Source organism: Eptatretus burgeri, chromosome 7 (genome assembly GCF_056783735.1).
Source record: "Eptatretus burgeri isolate ZD-2024b chromosome 7, Ebu_testis_v1, whole genome shotgun sequence".
NCBI lineage: Eukaryota > Metazoa > Chordata > Myxini > Myxiniformes > Myxinidae > Eptatretus > Eptatretus burgeri.
Window position 1 is genome coordinate 76,478,504 of NC_140967.1, and position 24,552 is coordinate 76,503,055.

The 24,552-nt window shown below is 43.6% G+C and overlaps 1 protein-coding gene across 3 annotated transcripts in view; it reads right to left on the minus strand.

Annotated features, from left to right (window-relative positions):
- RRBP1 (ribosome binding protein 1) overlaps positions 1 to 24,552 on the minus strand; it is a 148,250-nt gene that overhangs the window by 112,214 nt on the left and 11,484 nt on the right. For all 3 annotated transcript variants that reach the window (XM_085889088.1, XM_085889086.1, XM_085889087.1), the window contains exons 2-3: positions 9,762 to 12,208; positions 5,520 to 5,795 (exon numbers count right to left, since the gene is read on the minus strand). In XM_085889088.1, coding sequence (XP_085745214.1) covers positions 5,520 to 5,795; positions 9,762 to 12,180 — 2,695 coding nt within the window. In that variant the 5' untranslated portion in view covers positions 12,181 to 12,208. The remainder of the gene's footprint in view (positions 1 to 5,519; positions 5,796 to 9,761; positions 12,209 to 24,552) is intronic.

Sequence of the window (24,552 nt, forward strand, 5' to 3'; positions counted from 1 at the left end):
GTTCATGGTTTCAGCACCCACAGGCTCATCACTGGACTTGGTATTCCAACGCTGGTGGTGTGGCAAAATAGACTAACCATGTGCTCGCTGATGGTGCTGGAGGATGATCCAGAACTGCAGGATCTACCAGAGTGCTCAGTTTCTCAATACCGACCACAGGTTTGTTGTAGCAACTCTGAAGTTGCAGTTTAAATCCGGGTGAATTGTGCCATTTCAGCCTCGGCTGGAGGTTGGAAAAACTCAAGGATGAGAAGGTAGCTGAGGCGTTTGCAAACAGGCTGAGTGTGGATTTGGGGGGTTTGGGTGCTTTGGGGAATCCTGAAGAGTTGTGGAATGCCTTCAAGACCACCGTCCTTGATGTTGCCAGTGGATGTCTTGGAACTCACCAAAGGGCGAAGAAGAATTTTCTCTATCAAGGGACACTGGATACAATTGACTAGAATCGCAGGGCAAGGCTTTATGGCAGAGCTGAGCTGTTCAGGGAGCCGAGGCATAAAACTGTACGTGTGCTAAGGGTGGACAAGGAGGCCAATGTGCGAGGAATCTGTTAGGGTGCAGAGCATCACCTGTGGTCAAGTGATTCTCGGCGTGCTTACAGGGGAATCCAAGCATTGTGTTCCTCCAAGCCAGTCCCATGGTCCACTGCAGTGAGCAGAGTGTGGTGGGCTCTTGACAGAGGAGTTTGAAGTGAAGACCTGCTGGGCCTGTTACTTTGAGCGGCTGTACCAAGTTGATCCACCAACTGTCGAGTTGAAGGTCAGGGGTGTTACTATCCCGATTGCTGACCCTCCAATCAACTGTGATCGACCTTCGTTTGTGGAAACAGAGGCTGCGGTGAACCGTTTGAAATGGGGTAAAGCTCCTGGGATCTGTGGCATCCATGCTGAACTTCTCAAGGCTGGTGGAATTGCTGCACACGTGTCATTGGATGCAGTTATGTGCTCTGCCTGGAACACAGGCATCATTCCAACTGACTGGAAGAGGGGCCTTGTTGTCCCTCTCTGGAAAGGGAAGGGTGATCGCCAAGACTGCAACAAACCGAGGAGTGATGCTGCTCTCAGTGCCGGGTGAGGTCTTTGCTCGGATAATTATTGATGGGGTTCACCACCATCTGCTTGAACACCAGCATCCAGAGCAATCCGACTTTACACCAAAGAGGTCAACAATTGACCGTATCCTTGCTCTCCAGGTCCTCACCGAATGCAGAAGAGAGTTTCGGCAGGGGCTGCTTGCAGCCTATGTTGATCTCTGCAAAGGGTTTGATTCAGTGAATCGGGTTGCCCTCGGGAAGATTATTGGTCTTCGTGAGGTGCAACCAAAACTGATCAATCTGATTTCTGAACTATACTCTGGTACTGAGAGTGCTGTGAGATGTGGTACCATCTCCAACTTATTTCCAGTTGTTGCTTGAGTTTGTCAGGGGTGTATACTGGCCCCCACACTTTTCAGCACTTGCATGGACTGGATTGTGGGGAGGATGTCAGAGAGATCAAGCTGCGGTGCATCGTTTGGGAATGTCAAGATCTCTGATCTTGATTTCACAGATTGTGCAGCCATCTTTGTGGACACTCTGGATATCATTTTGGGGGCCCTCGAGGTGCTGAATGAGGAATCGGAGCCACTGGGATTATGGGTTTCTTGGGTCAAAACTAAGATCGAGGTTTCAATGACATATTGGATGCTGCTATCTTGTCTGTACCTGTTTGTGGTGAGGATGTTGAGGTCAAAGAGAGATTCACTTATCTTGGCAGTGCCATTCATGTCTCTGCTGGCTATGAGCCAGTGGTCAGTATATGTCATGGATTAAGTGAGTCATGAGTCATAACCTCGGGAGTCATGGATTAAGTGATCATGGAGCGTGGTGCTGCCGGTTCCTGCACAGGAGGACGAAAGTCCGAATCTTCAGGTTCTTGGTGCTTCTAGTCTTGCTCTACGGATGTGAGACTTGGACTCTGACCAGGGATCTGAAACAGACACTTAATTCCTTTGGTACAAGTTCCCTTTGGAGAATCCTTGGCTATCACTGGTCAGACCTGAGCAGTTGCTGAGAGAGACTCAAGTGAGATTTGTGACCTGCATAGTCCATGAGCATCAGCTGTGGCTGTCTGGACATGTGGCTCATTTTCCTGACGCTGATCCTGTTCACCAGATTCTCTCAGTGAGGGAGCCTCGTGAATGGAGGAGGCCAATGGGCCAGGCATTGCCTGGGGGATGGTGAGACGGAGGCCCCTGGAGTACCGGCGGAAAGTGGATGCAGTGACACGCTGCGCTGACGCATACTCTCATACCTGACCAGACTTCAAGCATGAAAGCGAGGACTTGAGCGTTGGACTGCCAATGCCATCTTTGCACCATCACCAGGGATGTAATCTATTTCCACTTTTATAAAGCAATTTTATTTAATATTTGCATTCAGCCATTCCCAGAGTAACGATCTGATCTATGGTCATCGTGAGGTGCGATTAGTTTTGGAAAGTCACCAAGTATACATGTTTTATATTTGCCCCATGCTGAAGTTCAGACAGTTCTGTCTCATGTGTGTAATGATTTATCAAAATTAAGTATGCGTTTGTTGTCATTATTAGCAAAAGCCCATGGTAAAAATATCACGATATTAAAAAAAAAAAAGGAAGCCTTTTATTCTTGCACTGGTTGAAAGAGCTCAAAAATGGGAGGTCATATATACATACATATATATATATATATATATATATATATATATATATTGTATTATTTTTATCTATACAATGTCGAGGCTAAGATTTCTTAACAGGAGAGAAAAAAAAAAAGAATTATTATTGGGAGTGATCAAAATTTACATAATTTTTTTTTCTCCCAAAAGAGCATTTCCATGTTTCAGGGTATAACAGACAGACAGCATTAACCAAATAGATATACATTTTAAACAAAATATTTTCAACTCGGAGGACACTCAGTGGAGCGTATACCTCCACCACATAATGCCTGATCTAGTCAAACATATTGGGCCCAATAAATGTTTCAAATATCATGCTGCATATCGTTTTTGGCCCCATCTCTCAACCGTGAAGAATCACTTTTAAAATTATAGCAGCTGGATCCAGATGCTAATTTTCACCAAAATCTAATCAGTTCATCCATGTCACACACCCAACCTGCCCACCAAATTATCAGAATCCATCCACAACTTTTTTGAGATATCCAACACACAAACAAACAAAGAAAATGTCATGCATAGCACGATACTTGTGAAATCCATAAAACAAATTTGACCTTAAAAAATAATTGTTGGTTGAATTCAATAACAAAATACACAAATTCTCTTCAAATTCCAAGTGAAATGGATGAAAATTGACAATTTTATAAATTACTATTTTGACATTTTGGCATATGTTAACCTTTTAGCTTATGATGACCTAAAAATACTTGTTCATTGAATTAAGTGACCTGACATGCAAATCCTCTTCAAATTTCAGGTCAATGTAATGAAAATTGAGGATTTTAGAAATTCCACCTAAGATGTATGCCTGGTGTTGGCTCAATAGTTTGGGTGGTAGGCTTGGGATCCTAGGATCCTGAGTTCAAATCCTGCTCAGCTGTTGAATCAATACCAGGTATGGTTGACTCTGCCTGCCATCCTTCCGAGGTTGGCAAAATGAGTGCCAGCATGCTGGTATCCTGTGTCGGAGTGGCGTCCAGGATTGTACCCAATAGCCAAGGAGACTGCTTAGGCAGCACCAACGCTCTGCACAGAGTATGGTCCCAATGGATGGATGGATTCCCAACTTTAGTTTTACATATAGCAGGTGGGACTGACGAGTTTTTTTTTTTCCGTGCGATGCCCACATAAAGACTGCTGGCGCACTCTGATACATTAAATTCTTTAGAAAGTTTGTGAGCCTGCCTTCTTACTCTGTTATCTCAGGGGTAGAAATCCTGCCAGCATAGTGAAAACTGTTGGTACAAGCACAAACTAGGAGTGGGGTGGGGGGGGGGTGATATGACTGCATAAATTTGAACCAAGTGGCATGGGCAATCAGGCCGCTCAGTTTAAAGTAATACTCCAGTGCAGCCATGGTCCACCAAGACCCAGCGCCTTAAAAAAAATCATACTGAAAACACCATATTGTTTCCTTCTTGACATGGTAATTGTTGTTGTTGGCTTCTATAAGATTTGCTGAAAATTTGTGAAGACCGAGGTTTGACACAACTCAACAATGGCCTTGGGTATGCAAATTATGCCATCAACTTACTGTTGCACACCAGTGACTGTGGGGCCCTCATCTTTTGGCTCCTTTAGTTACTTTGGTCAAATTTAAACTACAGGTGTTGCAACTGTTTTGTAAGTTTGTAATCGTCACTATAATTAATGGAAGAATATTCTCTAACCGGCCATTTATTAAACGTTTTCAAAGAAACTCTCTCTCCCTTGTTTTCCGAACATCGTCGCTGCCAAATGCCCTCACACACAAAAAGAGTTTGGTCTTGCACAGCAGACATGTTTTGCCCAATCAAATAGCTCCACAAAACATTTCAGTGTCCAAAGAAATGATTTTCAGTTGTCATGATCATCAGAAAGACAACAAATGACAAGAGAGCACAGATCGAAAAATATTTACCCAATTATGAATTTCTTGAAAAAATTTTTATCTGTTATTTCCCATCAATTTCTTGTAAACATGAAAACTTGAGATGAGATAATATATTTTCCTTCATTTTTTTTTTATATGACCACCCAAGCCTAATTGGTTTTTGACCACTCATTTTTTTTGCAAGAATGACATTTTGTGGCAAGCTGACTGCATAACCGAAGAATGAACAAAATGGTTTTTCGAGCAATTTGTGCAGCAGTGCTCCCTTTCTTTTTCTTTTCCCCTTTCATTATTTATCTTCATTCTGCTAGAGATATCAAAATTCTAAGACAATTTCATGATCTGACTTTCTGAAGCTCTGGGTCTGGAGTCCATTCCATTCTTTTAAATTATTCCCAGGGCTGCAAGTATCTGCAACATGAGCAAGGTCAGCAACTTAAAGCACAGGCTTTTTTTAACAAAGGGAATCGGTGCACAAGATACACAAGTTATGCCAGGTATAGCATAAAAAACATAGCCCAAGACATGACAAATGTCTTGCATTTGTTCTCTTAGAGCACAATTATGGGCCATATGGACAAATTATTTCTTGAAAAATTTAAATCCTACCACTGTACAACAAATTTCCATTCTTAAGTGCTGTTACCGATTCAGAATTACAAGCGAGTCGAGTATTTTCCACGAACAGATGCATTCTGGGTAGTTTCCCAGGTAGTCATAAATGTTACCCACCGGTAAGTGTTCCCCCAATATAGCAATAAAATTAGTCATCTTTTTGGCTCCAAAAATATTTTCATGGGGAAATAAAAAAATTAACTCCCCCTCGTATTTACAAAAAAAAAGCTATAGTTCAGGATAAGATAGTGTATAAATTAGCATCTTTTCTTGCATTCCCCAATTTGTGATTCGAAAGCAGAAAGGGCTCACCCAAACAGTAAAGATTCTTACCATGGTTAGCCTTCTTCCCACCAGCTTTCTTTCCTGATGGTTTGCGTTTGTCTCTTTCATCAATAGCCATGACGTGGGTGGAAATCGCCTTCACAACAGCGTCTGCAGCTCCAGGTATGATGCTCCCTCCCTTTTCCTGCCCCAAACCACGGGAATTTCGTGGAACACGTTGCTCCAGTGCATTCCCAGGGACACCGGAAGCCAATCCTGCGATTGCTTCACTAGCTGCAAATGACCTGCTTTGCCTGCTTGACGTTAGGCCACCTTTATATGCGGCTGCAGAGACAGCAATGGCAAGTCATATTCACGTAAAGTTCCAACAAAATTGAAAAAACAACCTCCCCTTTCCCATTTCACAATGTTTCACTCCTGTTGCTTTACGTCAGCTAGAGGTGATTCCCTCGTATGTTTGCTTAAAGCTCAGTTCTAATTGACTGCAATCAATACTGCAAAATGTTGATTCCAGTATTACTTAAAAGAAGGCAGTAAGATGATATTTAAAAACAAATGTTTTCACATAGCAATCAAAAAAAAAAAGACGATAGCCATTTTAAAATTACTTTATTCTTCCAAAATATCTATCCTCCCTAAATAACCTTCCTAAATATTTTTTTCCATCAATGATCTAAATGACACTGGAAAATCCTCTTTATCTTTTGCTGATTATTCCACTCTCTGCCATGACATCCCTCATCCTCTGACAGGGATATCGTATTTAAAATAAATAAGAAAGACAGGCAGCAGCCTTTTCCCTCTCCTCAGACCTTGACAATAAACACAAACTGGTCACAAACACTTTCAATACATCTTTAAATCCTGAGAAATCCCTGTGTCTCTCTGTGTCTCTCTGTGTCTCTCTCTCTCTGAAAGGACTGTACCACAAACCCTTCATCTACTTTCTCAAGAACCCTCTTGAAGAGGTTCAGTCACTCAAACTCTTAGATCTCATTCTCAGCCATGAGCTCTCTTAGAAAAGCCACATTTCAAAATTGGTCTCCAGAGCCATACGACGACTGGGCATCCTCGGTCGTGCAAAGTCCTTCCTTGGCACAACTGAGCTCCTATCCACCTACAAAGCTTTCATCTACAGCTCCCTTCTCACCCTTCTCCCCTGCCTTGCATCTTGCACAGCTTGATGCTGTTGAAACAAAGGCCTTCAATATCATTGGAATCTCTCAAGATGAAGCTGAGTTTATGGGCCTATCACTTCGCCAGTAGGTGGTCTTTCTTCAACCTCATTTCTGGACTTGCACCCTTTGCCCTCTCAATGCTTTGTCCCCCCCCCCACCTCCCCCACCAGGTATCTGCAGGACACACGTTTTTTTTTTTCTTTTAAATACACTTCAGGACTGGTCTCCTATATCCATCTGAGAAATTGGAAATCAGCCAACATCACAGCATTTCATAAAGAAGGTGCAAAAACAGTTCCCCTTAAATACAGCCCAATTAGCTTAATGTACTTCCATTCATCAGCCAAGTCATGGAATCCATCATCGCAGTTGACATAAAATCATTCCTTTTCTCCAACAGCTTCATCTCAGATCATCCATTTGGATTCAGACATGGTCACTCTACCTTGGACATGTTGCTTCTACTCTCCCAACAATGGTGGAGGCCCTCAATATCAGACATGAGATCAGGGCCATCTCTCTGGACATATCTCAAGCTTTTGATACAGACTGGCATCCTGCCATTCTCTCCAAACTGTCTGCCGATTGAACCCAAGGACAACTCCACTCTTGGATTACTGACTTCCTCCCCCTCATAGTCAATGTGTAGCTCTCAATGGAACCCTTTCATCTCCTCTCCCTGTCAAGTACCCCAAGGCAGTCTTCAAGGCCCCATATTATTCCTTCATCAATAATCTCACTGACTGTCTGAAAAAATCATTTTTATCTCTTTGCTGATGACCCCACACCCTACCGTGACATCCTTCATCCTTCTGACAGACAGGCAGCAGCTTCTTCCCTCTCCTCAGACCTTGACAAAACTACAAACCGGTAAAGCACAATTTTGCTTATGTATCCATGTTGTCCACCCTTTGCGTTCTTCCCTACCCCTCATCGTTACCTGCATCCCGTTTGTCCGTTTCCGACTGTTTTCTTCCTCCGTCCTGCTGTTGGTGTTTCCCCTTTCTCCTGCTGTTCCCTTTTTTAATGTTGTGTCTTGATTTGTTCTTTGTAATTGCTCTTCCACGAACCTAGACCATGTAAAAAAATATATATATATTTCTTTTTATTTTTTCTTAAACAATGCCTCAAGATTTGCAGCATTTTTTAGGAATGTATCCCCCCGCGAATGGCGGGGTCCGACAGTAGGACCACGACATTCGCGGGGGATACGTTCCAGGAAAACCCCGCGAATGTTGAAATCGCGAATGTGAGAGCATTGTTTCAATGGGAAATTGGGGGGTGGGGACAGGTTCCGGGGATTTCCCGACCGGCGAAAAATCCGCGAATGTCGGGGAAAATCTCACGAAAATGCAGGAAAATGCTGTGGAAATAGACAAAAATCCGTGAGTGTCGGGGTAAAATCCACGAGTGTCGGGGTAAAATCTGCGAGTGTTTTGTCATTGTTACAATGGAGACGAGGGGTAAAACGTTATCGGTTCATGGTGGTTCCTGGTTCATGAAAAAGGCAACAAATGGCGACACCACCAAAGTCAGGAATTGTTGCAATGTCATTAGTCTGTATGGAGCTCGCTGTTAATTACACTAATAGATATGCTGAACGTTTCCATTCTTTAATTCACAGGACTTGACATGACAACTTTCCTATCTGCAGGGAGATTATGCTGAGTGTTTTTAAAATGTAACAGCTCAGATGGTGCTGTTTGGAGCAAGATTGTGATACACACTAATATGCGCTGAATGTTTCGATTGTGTAATGTCCATATGTGGTGACCTGGTAATTACTGGATGCATCAATAGACGCTGTTTGTGTTTTCATTCTGTATGTAACTCACGGGGGATGGCCTCTTGGGGAATGACGTGTTACACTGGTGAAACATCCGGCTAAACTATGTTTATGTCGCAAAGCTACAATACAGTACCCTATGTTTAAAGTGCACATAGTGAGACGTCCCACAAAACTATGTACATCCAGTGAAGCTACAATGCACGTACAGAAAGCAGGTCATGTTTGCGGCTCGTGGAAGATATGTTTTTTGCATACGTCAGTATTGTACTGTACGTACGTCCAGCTACTTTATGCATTGCTTGTGGAAGATGTGTCTTTTGTGTTATGCTTGTGGAAGAACTGTGTTATGCTCGCAGCTCGTGGGGAAAAAAAATTGCCCATGTTCCCATGTGAATGTATAAAATTAGATAGCTCAGATTCATTGTGATTCTGAACAGGGGATTTACCTTTGTATCTGTTACCTCAGTTTTGTCGAGTGTGTGTGCGTGTGCGTGTGCGTGTGCGTGTGCCGTTTCTCCCATTCTTCTGCTCACTCTATGGTAATAAACCTTTTATTCATAAAAACCTGTACATGCTCATTTGAGGTACCGGATTATGCTCTCAAGCACGAGTGAATTGGCTTGAAAAATTCGGTCACGGGACGATTGGGAAAAGTGCATTTAAAGCACTCTTAAGATTTGTCACAGTTATATCAGAACGAGCTGATTATTCACATGGTCACAGATTGTTTAACCCCAATATGGGGCCGTTCAAAAATGACATTGCACTATTTTTTAGGAAGGCGCATATGGGCTTGATTAAACCTTACTAATAATTTGTATTCGACATATGATTAGATTTTTCGGGGAACCTCATCGTGACTAACACTCGCCCCCCAAAAAGCCAATGTAAATTTGACGCAGCAAAGCCAGGCAGTGTATAATCAGCAGAGGCCCACCAGAAAACTAAGATGGCAGCCATATGATTTTGTCTGGGTGGGATGGTGGGGGAAATTAAGCAACAGATGTGGATGTGGTCCAGCAGCTGTACAACCAATGGGTGCACATTTCAAAAATTGACCCCCAACAAGAACAACAATGCAGAGCTCTTGTAGACCCGCAATATGCCACAGGTAAAAAAGCACACTGAGATTAGTTCAAATTAACAACCGAATTATTGCGATACATCCTTATCACATGAAGGGTAGATAATATTTAATCTGATCATTGCTTCAGAACATGTGTTTTGTGCTTTGCAATCTACAACTGCAAAATCATCCCAGATCCCTTTACTTTTCTCACACTTTCTGAATAAACCATTTATGGAGCACATTGAGCAGCATACCTCCTGCTAGTTTCAACTTGTCCTCTGTTGTGAAAGATTCCACAGGCTCACCAACTGGCAGAGAATATTCATGTTTACCTAGCTTTTTCCGTTTCTTTTTATCTCGTGGAAGGGCAGCATCAGAATCTGCATCAGGTATTGTGGAATGTTGAGGCATAGGGGAAGGCAAAATATCTGTTTGGCATGTTGTTGCAGCTCGAAGAGATTTTGATAATGGAAGAGCAGAAAATGCAGCAATTGTTTGATTGGAAAGCTGGTCCTGAGTTGGCTGCTGTTCCAATAATGCTTGATCAGAATCATTGCCCTTGGCTGGTTGCTGGTTCGTTCCCTTGCTCTTGGTTGACTGCTGGCCCGCTCCCTTGCTCTGGGACGGCTGCTGGCCTGCTCCCTTGCCCTGGGACGGCTGCTGTCCCGCACCCTTGGCCTGGGAGGGCTGCTGTGCCGCACTCTTGCCTAGAGCAGGCTGTTGCCCTGACCCTTTGACCTGGGCAGGCTGCTGGCCCGACCCTTTGTCCTTGGCAGGCTGCTGGCCTGACCCCTTGCCCTGAGCAGCCTGCTGGCCCGACCCCTTGCCCTGGGCAGGATGTTCGCCCGACCCTTTGCCCTGGGCAGGCTGTTGTCCCGACCCTTTGCCCTGGGCAGGCTGCTGCCCCGACCCTTTGCCCTGGGCAGGCTGTTGCCCTGACCCTTTGCCCTGGGCAGGCTGTTGCCCCGACCCTTTGTCCTGGGCAGGCTGTTGCCCCGACCCTTTGCCCTGGGCAGGCTGTTGCCCCGACCCTTTGCCCTGGGCAGGCTGTTGCCCCGACCCTTTGCCCTGGGCAGGCTGTTGCTCCGACCCTTTGCCCTGGGCAGGCTGTTGCCCCGACCCTTTGCCCTGGGCAGGCTGTTGCCCCGACACTTTGCCCTGGGCAGGCTGTTGCCCCGACACTTTGCCCTGGGCAGGCTGTTGCCCCGACCCTTTGCCCTGGGCAGGCTGTTGCCCCGACCCTTTGCCCTGGGCAGGCTGTTGCCCCGACACTTTGCCCTGGGCAGGCTGTTGCCCCGACACTTTGCCCTGGGCAGGCTGTTGCCCCGACCCTTTGCCTTGGGCAGGCTGTTGCCCCGACCCTTTGCCCTGGGCAGGCTTTTGCCCCGACCCTTTGCCTTGGGCAGGCTGTTGCCCGGACCCTTTGCCCTGGTCAGGCTGTTGCCCTGACCCTTTGCCCTGGTCAGGCTGTTGCCCGGACCCTTTGCCCTGGGCAGGCTGTTGCCCCGACCCTTTGCCCTGGGCAGGCTGTTGCCCCGACCCTTTGCCCTGGGCAGGCTGTTGCCCCGACCCTTTGCCCTGGGCAGGCTGTTGCCCCGACCCTTTGTCCTGGGCAGGCTGTTGCCCCGACCCTTTGTCCTGGGCAGGCTGTTGCCCCGACCCTTTGTCCTGGGCAGGCTGTTGCCCCGACCCTTTGCCCTGGGCAGGCTGTTGCCCCGACCCTTTGCCCTGGGCAGGCTGTTGCCCCGACCCTTTGCCCTGGGCAGGCTGTTGCCCCGACCCTTTGCCCTGGGCAGGCTGTTGCCCCGACCCTTTGCCCTGGGCAGGCTGTTGCCCCGACCCTTTGCCTTGGGCAGGCTGTTGCCCCGACCCTTTGCCCTGGGCAGGCTGTTGCCCCGACCCTTTGCCCTGGGCAGGCTGTTGCCCCGACCCTTTGCCCTGGGAAGGCTGCTGCCCCGACCCTTTGCCCTGGGCAGGCTGTTGCCCCGACCCTTTGCCCTGGGCAGGCTGTTGCCCCGACCCTTTGCCCTGGGCAGGCTGTTGCCCAGACCCTTTGCCCTGGGCAGGCTGTTGCTCCGACCCTTTGTCCTGGGCAGGCTGCTGGCCGGACCCCTTGCCCTGTGCAGCCTGCTGGCCCGACCCCTTGCCCTGGGCAGCCTGATGGCCATTCCCTTTGACTTGAACTTGGATTTTACCTTGTGCAAGTTGTTGAACTGTGGCCTTATGAGGCACGACGACCAAGGAAGTTGCCTTGGAAGCTGGCCCAGCACTCGATTTGCCTTTGGAACCAGATTTTGAAACCACTGCCTTAGAAGGGGTCACTGCTGTAGCAGCTGAAGGTAACTTTGACAAATCTCCAACCAATTCAGGAATTTTTATATCCCTCACTGGCTCAAAGTCAAAATTCAGCTTTGTCCCATTAAGCTGGCCATTTTGCTTCTCATTTCGCTTGCCCTTCTTCTTGTTTGCCTTGTCATGTCCCTTGTCTTTACGTTTTCGGTCCAAAACCTGTGGCAGGATGCGCTCTTCCTTCTGCCGCTTGCTTGCCATTGCCTCTTCAAAAGTTGTTTCCTTCAAGGTAAAGGTGGATACCACAAAGATCCCCAGAGCTGAGAACACCATGAAAGCACCAAACATAGCAATTCCAAGGAACTGTGGGTCAGAGAGGTCCATCTCTGAGAAGTATGACTCCGAAGAATAACTGTTGAAACAGACACATCAAAAACACACATTAAGTAATCAACCTTTTTACATGTAAATCTGTAGACACAGCAAACTACTGTTTTGTCATAACTAGCAAAGAGCCAATCTTTCCGGACAAGTTAAGTTCCCTATGTTTGAGGTCTATGGCATATTTTAGTATGACTTGTAATACCAGCTTCTGCCTGGTGGCACTATATGATGCACATTTACAGAGACAATTGGCTGTTGCAGTTCATCATTCCATCCAGCAGTTCAGGAGTGCATAAAAGTAAAACAAAAACAAGTAGTGTGAGATTATAGTATGATAATTCCCCAACTTGTCAATATATCATGACATTTATCACCAAGTGAACACCAATATAGTAGTTTAATTGAAGCTGTGTAATCAGTTGCATCTCAGACAGAAAGTAAAGGGGGAGCACTCGGTAGAGTGCAAAACCTCCGCCGTCAATACTGCTGGGTCATTCAAGTGAACCTTATATCTTATTCATTAAATATGACGTCAACAGGGCTGACAGAGTTATAGTTCTTTTCTCCACCATTTTTTTTTTTGGGGGGGGGGGGGGTTGGAAATCACTTAAAACATGTAGAAATGCCCAAAAAAAAAAATTTAAATATTTTTTCAAAATGCTCGCCATAGCGGCCATATTGGATTTTGGACCGAGTCCAAAATCTAATGGCATGGTCCTTGGACCATACCTAATCTCCCCACCAAGTTTCGTCGAAATCCGTCGAGGAGTTTTTCCGCAATACTGTTCACAAACAAACAAACAAACAGAAAGGGGTGAAAACAGTAACCGCCGATCTTCGATGGCGGAGGTTAATGAGGCCTAGAACCTACTGTCGTGGCCAAAAATATTGGCACCCTTGCACTTTTTTCAAATAATGCACCATTTCTTCCAAAAAATTGTTGAAATTAAAAATATTTTGGTATCCACACATGTATTACTTTGGTTTGAAGTGGAACAAAACAAAAGCAGCTGAAAAAATTACTAAATCTTAGCTTATTCCACACAGAAATCCTAAAATGGCACAGACAATTATTGGCACCTTTTAGAAGTTGTTGGAAATCATTAGATTTCAAGCAGGTGATTCTCCTTTACTTTGGAATTAAACTCACCTGCGGTGAGTTGCAGGTGCCTGCAATATAAAAAAAATCACTCATTCAACCAGGTTGAATAAAGAAAAGGAGACATTCTGCTGTTTTGTGTCACTGTGTGTACCATAAAGAGCATGGAGAAAAGAAATAAAACCAGAGAATTGTCTGCGGAGGTCAGATACAAGATTGTAGCCAAGAATGGACAATCTCAAGGCTACAAGTCATCTCCAGAGACCTTGATGTTCCTGTGTCCGCCGTATGCAATGTTATCAGGAAGTTTAAGGCCCATGGCACTGTAACGAACCTCCCTGGATGCGGTCGCTAGAGAAATCTTGATTGAACATTGCAGCGAAGGATTGTTCGAATGATGGAGAAAGCACCTTGTTCAACTGCCAAACAAATTCAAGCTGACCTTCAAACACATGGTACGACAGTTTCAACTCGAACCATCTGTCGCCAACTCAATGAAAGGAGGTTCTATGGTAGGAGACCCAGGAAGACCCCACTGCTGAGAGAGACAAAAGAAAGCCCGAGTGGAGTTTGCTGAAACACACCTGCACAAGCCAAAATCGTTCTGGGAGAATGTCCTGTGGGCAAATGAGACCAAATTTGAGCTTTTTGGTAAAGCACATCATCTCTATGTTTACAGAAAACAAAATGAAGCATTAAAAGAAAAGAACACCTTCCCTCCAGTCAAACATGGAGGAGGTTCAGTGATGTTTTGGGTTTGCTGTACTGTCTTGAATGTGTGCATGGCATCATGAGATCAGAAGATTACCAAGGCATTTTGGAATGCAATGTTCAACCCAGTGTCAGAAAGCTGGGTCTCTGTCGAAGGTCATGGTTCTAGTAGCAGGACAATGACCCCAAACACACTTCAAAAAGCACCCAGAAATGGTCCAAGACAAAATGCTGGACTGTTCTGAAGTGGCCAGCAATGGGTCCAGATCCAGTCGAGAAGTGTAAGAAGCTCATTCATGGCTATAGGAAGTGCTTGATTGCACTTATTTTGTCCAAAGCTTGTGCTCCCAAATATTAAGTCGAGGGTGTCAATAATTTTGTCAATGCCATTTTTCTTTATTTTCTGATTTTAAAGGATATCTTTAGTTCTGAATCAAACACAAAGGGTCTGTAATATTAACAGTAAAATATAGAATTGTGGAGACCAAATACTTTTGTCAACTTCAATTTTTTTTTGAGAAAATCATGAGTTATTTGAAAAAAAGTGCAAGGGTGCCAATATTTTTGGCCACGACTGTACATACGGGAAATATTTTAGCACCAAGTTCCAATGGGATTTTGAAATAAACAATAAAATGGGAGATCAAAGATCATTTACTGCATCACAATGAAAAACAATCAACTTCAGGTAAAATTACTGCTGAAAATTTTCAATCGAATCATAACGTGTGTGTGTGTGTGTGTGTGTGTGTGTATGTGTATGTGTATGTGTATGTGTGTGTGTGTGTGTGTGTGTGTGTGTGTGTGTGTGTGTGTGTGTGTGTGTGTGTGTGTGTGTGTGTGTGTGTGTGTGTGTGTGTGTGTGTGTGTGTGTGTGTGTGTGTGTGTGTGTGTGTGTGTGCGTGCGTGCGTGCGTGCGTGCGTGCGTGTGCGCGCGCGCGCGCGCACTGTGACCAGATTCCATAATCCTTGCCCAAACCAACAAATGAACCAGTGGCACAGCCGCACCTCGGTAATGTAACAAGGATCAGAACAAATTAATGGTTCCACATATGCATTCATAGGATAAATACAAAACATCAACTAGAATGGCACTCGGTAGAGTGCATATCTCTACCAGGTTGAACAGTTTACATTTTATATACTGCTGGTAGGCTGGATCTGAATCCAGACCTTAACCAAGATCGAATCAATTCGTCCTTGTGAGAAACCCAAACTATCCAATAAATTTCAGTCGAATTCGTCCATAACTTTTTGAGATAACCTGCTCACAGAGAGACAAATAGACAGACAGGGGTGAAACCATAACCTCTGTCTACCTTTGGTGGAGGAGGTAAAAAGATTGCGAATAACTTGCTGTATTTTAATTATCAATGCCAATTAATAACAGAAACTAGTCTTTATAGAGAGTAGATTGAGTCTGCATTGGCAGAAAAAGAAAGACAAAGGATTAACTCAACCAAATGTTGACAGAAGTATGCTTGGTGCCTTCAATGAAAAGGTGGTGTCTTTTTCAGGCATGAGCCCTTCCTCAAAGCAAGAGCTCTGCTTTGAGGAAGGGCTCACACCCAAAACATCACATAACATTTTTAGCTCACCTGGAACATAGGGTGAGCTTACATTATGGGATGGCGCGTCGTCCGTCCGTCGTCCGTCCGTCTGTCAGTCCAACTATCCATCCATCCATCCATTAACACTTGCAACTTGTCTGAAACTGCTGATGGGATTGTGACCAAAGATGGCTGAAATTATCTTTGGTGTGGTCGAACTCAAGTTTGTTCATGGCATCCTCATCCTCTACCTACAAGTAGATCATCATAAGGTTTAAAAGGTTCCAAAAGTACTGTACAGTAAACCCTCAAATATCATGGGTTTCGCCGAATCACAAACAACCTATTGTCATCCGATTTAGCTATCGTGGCATTTCATTTTGGCCAATCGTAATTTTTCAGCGAAGACGAGTCATTGTTTGCATACGCATGTACAATTACCTCCCATTACGAGCCTTTTCTTGTTTCTCGCGCACTGTTCATTGTAGTAATCAGACCAGTACATGGGAACGAAGCGAAGTTTAATGATGAATCGTCACCGAACAGAAAAAAATGACAAACGGAGATACTATTATACTAGATCTACAAGATCTAGTAGACACATACAGTTAATAATGGCACCAAAACGTAAAACAATGGACAAAATTAATTGTGCCAAAAAAGTGAGAAAAGTTACGACGTGTGCAAAAAAATAGTTGTTTGATCAGTTGGCAAGAGGTGAAAGTGCAGCATGTGTGGGTCACCATTACGGAATCAATGAATTGACTGTGTGGTAAACGAGAGTCAAATATCCGTGCAAGTGTTCCTGCCAGCAAAGTGCAAAAGTGTCATTCCAGTCCCATGATCCTCTTATTGAAAAGATGAAAAAAGCACTTAATGTTTGGATTGAGGACCAAACAAAAAAATTAACCAAACAGAAAAAAGTACCCGTATGAGAGGACTGGTTTATGGGAGAAACCAATGTGGACTTACCCTTTTGAGTGGACCAGTGATACGGGAGAATAATTGCAGACTTACCAACGATTCCATGAGGCACCGGAGACTCAGCTGATCCAACAGCCATCTCAAATTCCACATCGACATCTTTCTAACCTCCACCCTCCCCCCTGTAGCAGCAGCAGCATTGTCATCATCATCTCCGAGCAAAGTCTTGTGTTTTCAATTTCCAGTACGAACGAGTACGTAATATGTTTACCCGCAATAAGGGAAAAGTCTTCAGTTTTTGTTTATTTTGCACTGCTTATTTTATTTACATGATAATTTCAATGTTAACATGCATTACGAGCAAGGTACCTGTGCCATGCACGGGAGGGGGTGGACAACGGGTTTGTGAAAGACTTGGGCAAAAAATAATAATAATAATAATAATAATAATAACTTACTGCAGCTGACCCCCACAGAAGTAAAGTGGGTAACATTTCTATGACGCCATAATGGCGAATCTGACAATGCCGAATCCGCGAATGTCACGGGTGGAAACCCTCACACAATTTCCTTATTCTGCTGTATACTCGCTCTCTATTTTCATTTCAATCACAAATTAATACCATACCATTAATATAACAAAATACACCCGTGAGGTAAATAAATATAGACACCGTTCTCACGTAACACCCAATACAGATGAATCTGCTGATGAGAAAGAGTGGATACAAAACAGTTCAGATGGATCGAAAATTAAAATCATAATTGTACTGAGAAACTAGCAAATACCATGCATCACTTTTCTGATGGGAATACTAAAGGGGAGAGAAAGAAAAAGAGGAGGGAGGCAGGGGTGGTGAAGAGAGAGCGGGAGAGTGAAGAGTTGGAAGGGAAAGGAGAAAATTGGGAGTGGGGGGAGGGAAGACAGTGTAAGGTGAGAGGGAAGGGAAGGCAGACGTGCGGTGAAGCGTTAATTACGATTCATACTGGTCAATCAAAACGATTCTGCATCGAATAACAGTGAAGATGGAAACAAAATAATGTCTGAAATCCATTTTCTACCAGTCATACAATAAACACAGTCCAGAGACAAACACCGCCCGGACGCGTCCGGAGCACGAACCACTCGCTCAGGGTGACGGAGCGTGGTACTGCTATCGACAATGGGCGCTCGTTAAATGGCTTAAGCACTCATGCAAGCACTCCAATTCAATGGTTGATAAGGAACGGTTGGCCAGGCTGTCGCTGAATACCATGAAGGATTCCTTTACATTAAAAGTCGGTTTTTAACCGCGCATGCAGCAGTTAATGAAATAATATGAATTAATGCAATAAAATGATTTTTCCCACAAAAGAGTTGCTGCCTAATGCAGAAGAACCCTGGAGACATTGCAAAGATCAATCGCCCGTGAAATAAACATAACAGAAAATCCATCATTTTGCCTGCTCATCTGTGCACATGTCAAGTGCACAGATGCCCCGACACTTTGTGTCCGCACGTCATACGGGAAATATGACGTATGACGGAAATATGACGTTTTCACAACACACACAATAACAGCTTGGTTTTTTTCATCAGTTCAGGGTCCACACAAATGATAAAACTTTTTTTTAAAGCATCTGTTCTTTACCAGATTTGCTTTCATTCCCTGCAAAGCACCATGCGAAGCCTCCAAAAATATGGACACAGATCTGGCAGATACTATTGATAGGCAGTCCCTTTTGGGGACAGGGCGCTCGGTCTCGCAGTGAATGCATTAAATCATAAAGCTCAATGAAGCTGGTTAATTTTGGCACATTCCTTAATTTTTTGTTCACTCAACATAATTCTCCAAACAGTAGAAAAAGATAAGTTTAATGCTTTGGAAATTTAACATTATCTTGTGTATGTATGGAGAAGGAGGGAACATAGTCTTGCTTGCTTCAAGTAAACAGGTATATCGGCTTAGTTATAAGACTTGTTATTTCTCTAAATGATCAGATTTCACAACAAATTTCGACATTTATTTAGTCAGGACGATATCCGAATCTCAAAACCGAAATAAGATTTTGGGTATAAGAATAAGGTATATAAGAAAAATAAGAATCTCAAAACCGAAATAAGACTTTAATTCGTCCGTGATAGCAGGTCGTGGAAAATCATATCACAAAATGCATGACATCACTCGAAGCTCCTAATTTGAAAACTATAGTACTTAGAAAAGCGATCTATGCAACAATTTGTAGCTATGGTGAACAGGCATTCGATAATATGAGTGAGGAAAGTGAAAAAAAAAACTTTATCGTTAAGAAATCATTGTGGCCTGTTTGAAGTCGTGACATGGTTGAGTAGGCCAAAAAACATGGCAGCTTCAGACCCAGCGAGGTTACCCAGGAAACGCCTTAAGAACCAAGAGAGTGAGGTGGCCGAGGATCGCCTGATGAAGGATGTAATTAAATAAGGCTGTTAATTATCTTCAAAAGGGGTGATTTAATTCACCCAAACACCAAATTTTCAGTCATGCACTTCCTTGGAGTTTTCTTAGTATGCATGCAAAAACTTTCGGGGTGCTAGGTTTTATGGTTTTGGAGTTATGGAGGAAACACAACACACACAACACACACTTATTAGTATAGATTTATGAAACCTCCCACCTACTTAAGAATGGATAAAAGCGGGCTCGTTCGGATGGAAGCTCAAAATCACAATTGTATTGAGATATTATCAAACCAGCGAATGTTTCTGCAGAAGTCGTGATTGCGTTCACTTCCGAATCGGGAGCACATTCGTATTACGAATGTATTACGTAATTGTATTACGAGCTTGACTTTTGATCCAATCTTCCTCTTTATTTTCTCAAAACCCAGGAACCAAAACTACCTTTTCCTAGTGGCCTTTGGTTTCCAGGATCACAGTTTTACCTGTTGCGGAATTTTCCAGGAACCTAATGTTTTCTTAACTTAACTTTTTCACAATTTCTTAACTTAATTTTATTTCGTTTTCCAATGCAATTTCTTCTATTTTACTCGATTTTCTTTCGCAATGATTTCTTAACAATAAAGTTTTTTTTCACATTCCTCGCTCATATTATCGAATGCCTGTTCATCATAGCTAAGAATCATTGTATACATCGCTTTTCTAAGTACTGTAGTTTTCAAGTACTATAGTTTAACCCCCACGATATTTGAGGGTTTACTGTACTTGAATTTCGTTCTAGTTTAGCCACCATTTTGGATTCCAGGAAAACCTATAAGAATTATATTCTTTTCTCAAACCGCTTAACCGATCAGACTGAAACTTTCAATTTTTGAAAAACTACCCAAGGAGGAGATATAGTTTAACAATGACATCATCCATCACATGGTTTGGCAGCCATATTGGATCACAAGAAAACGTTTAAAAAAATTATCTGAAATCGCTTTTAACTGGTTGATGCAAAACTAATTTTGTGATCGACTTCCCATGGGAAACATTATTTATTAACAATGGCATCATTGGTGATGTGGTCTGGCAGGCATATTGGATCAAAGGAAAACTTTTAAAACAAGAAAAAGAGCAGAGATTGCAGACCCTTGCCAGGACTTGTTTTGTGTGGTGTTTGTGTACCGTTGTGTTACATAATTAATAAGAGACGTAACTAGAACTGCCACTTTATAACTGCTGGCAGTGGTGACCGGGTACCAAGACGTCCCAATTTGATGCAACCCCGCTTTGATCGGACCCTGACCCATGACATTTATTATTATTCAATTGAATTTAGAATGGGATTAAAATAAATTCAATTCAAATCAAATGGAAGACCAAATAGATACAGTCCAGCATCAGAAGAAATCCAAACAAGCAAAAAGTAAAGATTAAGTCATCAGTAGGAACCTGGATAGGATTCGCATTTCAACTGTTACACCTCTACCTTCAAACCCATTCAGGCACAGGTAAGTGAGCCTAATTTTAAAAAATTTAAAAACCCAAAAGAACCCAGATCAAAAAATTAAATAATTCTGGCTGCCAGACAATGTACCTGATCAGGTTGAAATTTAAAACATGTATTCCCCATCACTCCTAGATCATAATTGTAAAGTTTCACATCAATTAAAGGTCCCATGACACCCAAAAATACTGAAATTGCATATATATATATATATATATTATATATATATATATTAATATATATATATATATATATATATATATATATATATATATATATATATATATTGTTGTGGTTGACGAAATTCACAAACCACCATTCAGGTCCCTTAGGTGAGATATCTCTGTAAGTATATGTGTAGTTAGGCCCAAACCCATTGTTTAGAGGGAATAAATGTTATTCATTCGGGCTGCGACCCTCCTAGATAGCCGTTTTTCTTTTACTATCTTTATTTTGGACCAGCCGCCATTACTACCACCATCAACCACGTCTCAACAGCCATCACACAACAACCACCAACCGCAACACCGCTTCACAACAGCCACGACCCTTGCCGTCACATCTCACTCTCGCAACCATCGCATCACCGCCATTCCCGCGCCGCTTGTGGGCGCCGATCCTGGACTCGTGCAGGGCGCGCACCGAGCAGCGGGTGCAAAAACACCAGCCTTTCCGAAGAAATCGGATCAAAAACGATTCACGCCCACTTCTGTTCCATCCTATCAGCGAGCGTGGGGCGATTTGGCCCCGCCTCCATGTGCGTCGGAGTATAATCGCAATATGCAGATTCGCGGATCAAAAATCATTCACGCCCACTTTTCCTCTGTCCAATGGGGAGCCAGCCAGAGGTGAAGGGTCGAAGGTGAAGGAGCGAAGCCCCGGGGGCTATAAAGGGCCACGTTCGCTCGCCGAGGAGTTGAGTCAGTCAAGTAGTTGAGTTGGGAAGAGTTAGTAAGGGAGTCAGTCAAGGAGAGTTGAGAAGAGAAGAGTCAGAGAAAGCAGTTGGACGGAGCTGAGAAGAGTGGAGAGTTGGAGAGGTGGCGGCGGCGAAGGCAGTCGAGAGGGCGCTCGTGTCAGAGTCGGGGAGCTGCGGAGAGGGGAGGCCGGTAACGCGACCGAGGTCGCGGTGGAGACGCTCGTCGCGGGACCCGAGCCAGCGAGATATCCTCATTCCCCCGAGCATCAACAACCCCCTCCTGTTTCCCCCCGCGCTGAGATAGTGTGAGAAGGGGGCCCCGTTCCCACACCATACCAGGCAGTGCCAGCGAGGCCCGCGGAGTCGGGGCGCCACGCCATTTTGCGGCTCATCACCAGACGGGTAGGCTCGACGCGGTCTCGGCCCCAGGCCCGTCTGCCCCCCTCATCGTTGAGGGTGGTCCCTTTTTCTTTTGCTTTGAGTATATGTGTTGTCGGCGCCGTCTGTGAAGTAAAACTGTATAAGTGTTGCCGTGTGCTCGGTAGTCGGTAGTAGATCTGCATTGTGTTTCTCTTTTACATTTGCTTTTTGTGCAGAATTGTCGTGTCACTTTTACATTTGCTTTTTGTGCAGAATTGCCGTGTCACTTTTACATTTGCTTTTGGTGTATAATTGTATATGTGTGCTTTCCGTTTGCCGCGGAATAAATGTGCTTTATGTTGAACTGTTTCTCCCGTTTCGCTTCGTCTTTTCTCTAATTGAATCTCCATCTTACTTCACGTAAAGGGTTGGTCGTGGGCTAAAAACGCCCGATAATTAATCAAACCGTCGAGGTTGACGATAACACCGCTCGGTTATCCCGATAGTATGGAACGGGTCGCTTAAAGTGGCCCGTGTACGAAGTCGACCTGCGGCGAGGTGCGATCGCCCGGTCTACCCTCCGTGTGGGTACTTAGGTAGGTCGAATTTGGCGAGCAACCCTATCCCACGCGGGGGGCCGATTGGCACGATCGTGGTGAGGCCGAAAGGCCCACCCGTGACTAGTTCCCGGCGTTAGTCCGAGAGGGTCACGACGGGATTGTCCGTCCAGTGGGCGACGTGCCGCGATTCGAGTTACGTGGCCGCTCGCACGCCGGCGGGCGCGAATCCGCAACAATATATATATATATATATATATATATATATATATATATATATATATATATATATATATATATATATATATATATATATATATATATATGTATATATATATATATATATACATATATATATATATATATATACATATACATATATACATACATATATATACATATACATATATACATACATATATATACATATACATATATACATACATATACATACATATATACATACATATACATACATATATACATACATATACATACATATATATATATATATATATATATATATATATATATATATATATATATATATATATATATATATATATATTGAAACGCAGAAGAAACTTACCACCTTTTAAACCTTAAAACATCAACAATAACACTGCGTGCAGTAAATGTGTGAACTTATTTGTGGACAATGGTGTCCTCACTGTCAGACAAAACGGTCATGGATGGTCACTTGAACCTTCAATGGTCACTTCATAGCACAGCTGTTGAACAGCCGTTTTGACTGTCAGTGATTAGCCAAGGGGTACGGGATGATTTTAATGAGCTGCACGTGATGTCTTGATATTGGATTTTAAAAGGCCAGTACAAAATGGGCATTTCAATCAACATGCCACGATTGTCAAGGGATCAACGGCAGTGTGCCTTAGGCATACTGCAAGGCGGATTGAGCTACTGTGAGGTGGCACGTCACCTTGGCTGTTCACACCAGACGATATCGGCCCTGGTGGACAGAGACACCCTCCACAACTCTGCAGATGACAGACCTCGATCAGGGAGGCCAAGAGTCACCACTGCAAGGCAGGACAGGCAGATGGTCCGAAGTCAGATTGCTTCAGACATTTAGGACTGAGTGGGACAGAATCCAGCAGCAATCCATCCAAAGACTGGTAGGCAGTATGCGCCGACGATGCACTGCCTGTATCCAAAACAATGGTGGCCACACACGCTATTGAAAGGGGACTGACATTGCACCCTGTGCTGTTCTGTACTGTAGAACAAACTTATGAGATGGTGTATCTTGGTCAAAAACTTGACATGTCATCAATAAAATGCCAATGTTTCAATTAGCAATTGTTGGTTTGTTTTATTTTGAACTGTTACAATTTTATTACATTTCAAACAAGTGGTAAGTTTCTTTTGCGTTTCAGTATGTATATATATATATATATATATATATATATATATGTATGTCCAAGAGGAGTTTTTCATCGTGATTTCAGATCTGACAATGTTTTTTTCACAATACTCGTTGTGTAAAATGTAAAATTAAAAAAACAAACCTCTTCGGGAAAGCCCCTAAAAATTCTGCCAAAATCTACTGAAAGGGGCGTAACCCACATGATGTCAACTGCAGGATGACAAAGGCTGCACGTAAATTACTCGGGTGGGTGGTCTACGTGATTCCATTGGCTTCCTTGTGTTTCCACATTCGATTGGTCGACTCAATCGCTTCGTTCATTTCTGCTTTAAAAAAAAAATCAAACATTTGGTTTTGAATAATGGATGACATGGACTTTGATTTGTCTGGTAGCGACAGTGAGTGTGAGAGGAATGAAGGATTTTGGTCTGAATCATATGGAGAATTGTCGGATAACGTAGTCGCGGGAGGTGAAGTTCAGGCAGCTGGAAATGAAATACGGCCTTACCAGTTCGAGCCCGAAGCAGGACAAGCAGAGGAAAATGGCGATGAAATTCCCGGAGTTCATGATGATCGGGAGGACATCAAAGGAAGACTTGGCAATAACAACTGGTTAGACTAAATCCTATTCGTAATTCAATAATGTAAATTCGACTTGCATACTGCTCGATATCAGAAATATTTTAGTGAGGTGACGTGACCAGCGTAGCGCAGCGGACATGTTGCACCGCGGCGAATGAATTGCAAACAAGGCCAGCGCATGTCATCGGCCGTATCTCTCCGCGCATAAAACGAAGCAATCTCGCTGTCCGGATACGATGAAAACTTGTGTGCAGAACACACCTTGTGACACAATTGTCTAGAGTAGTACGATAAATCTGACATTCTGTTGCATTTTTATTTATTTTATTCCTACTGTCGTCATGTAGTACCAGTAGAAAACAATTAAGAAAAGAGAAT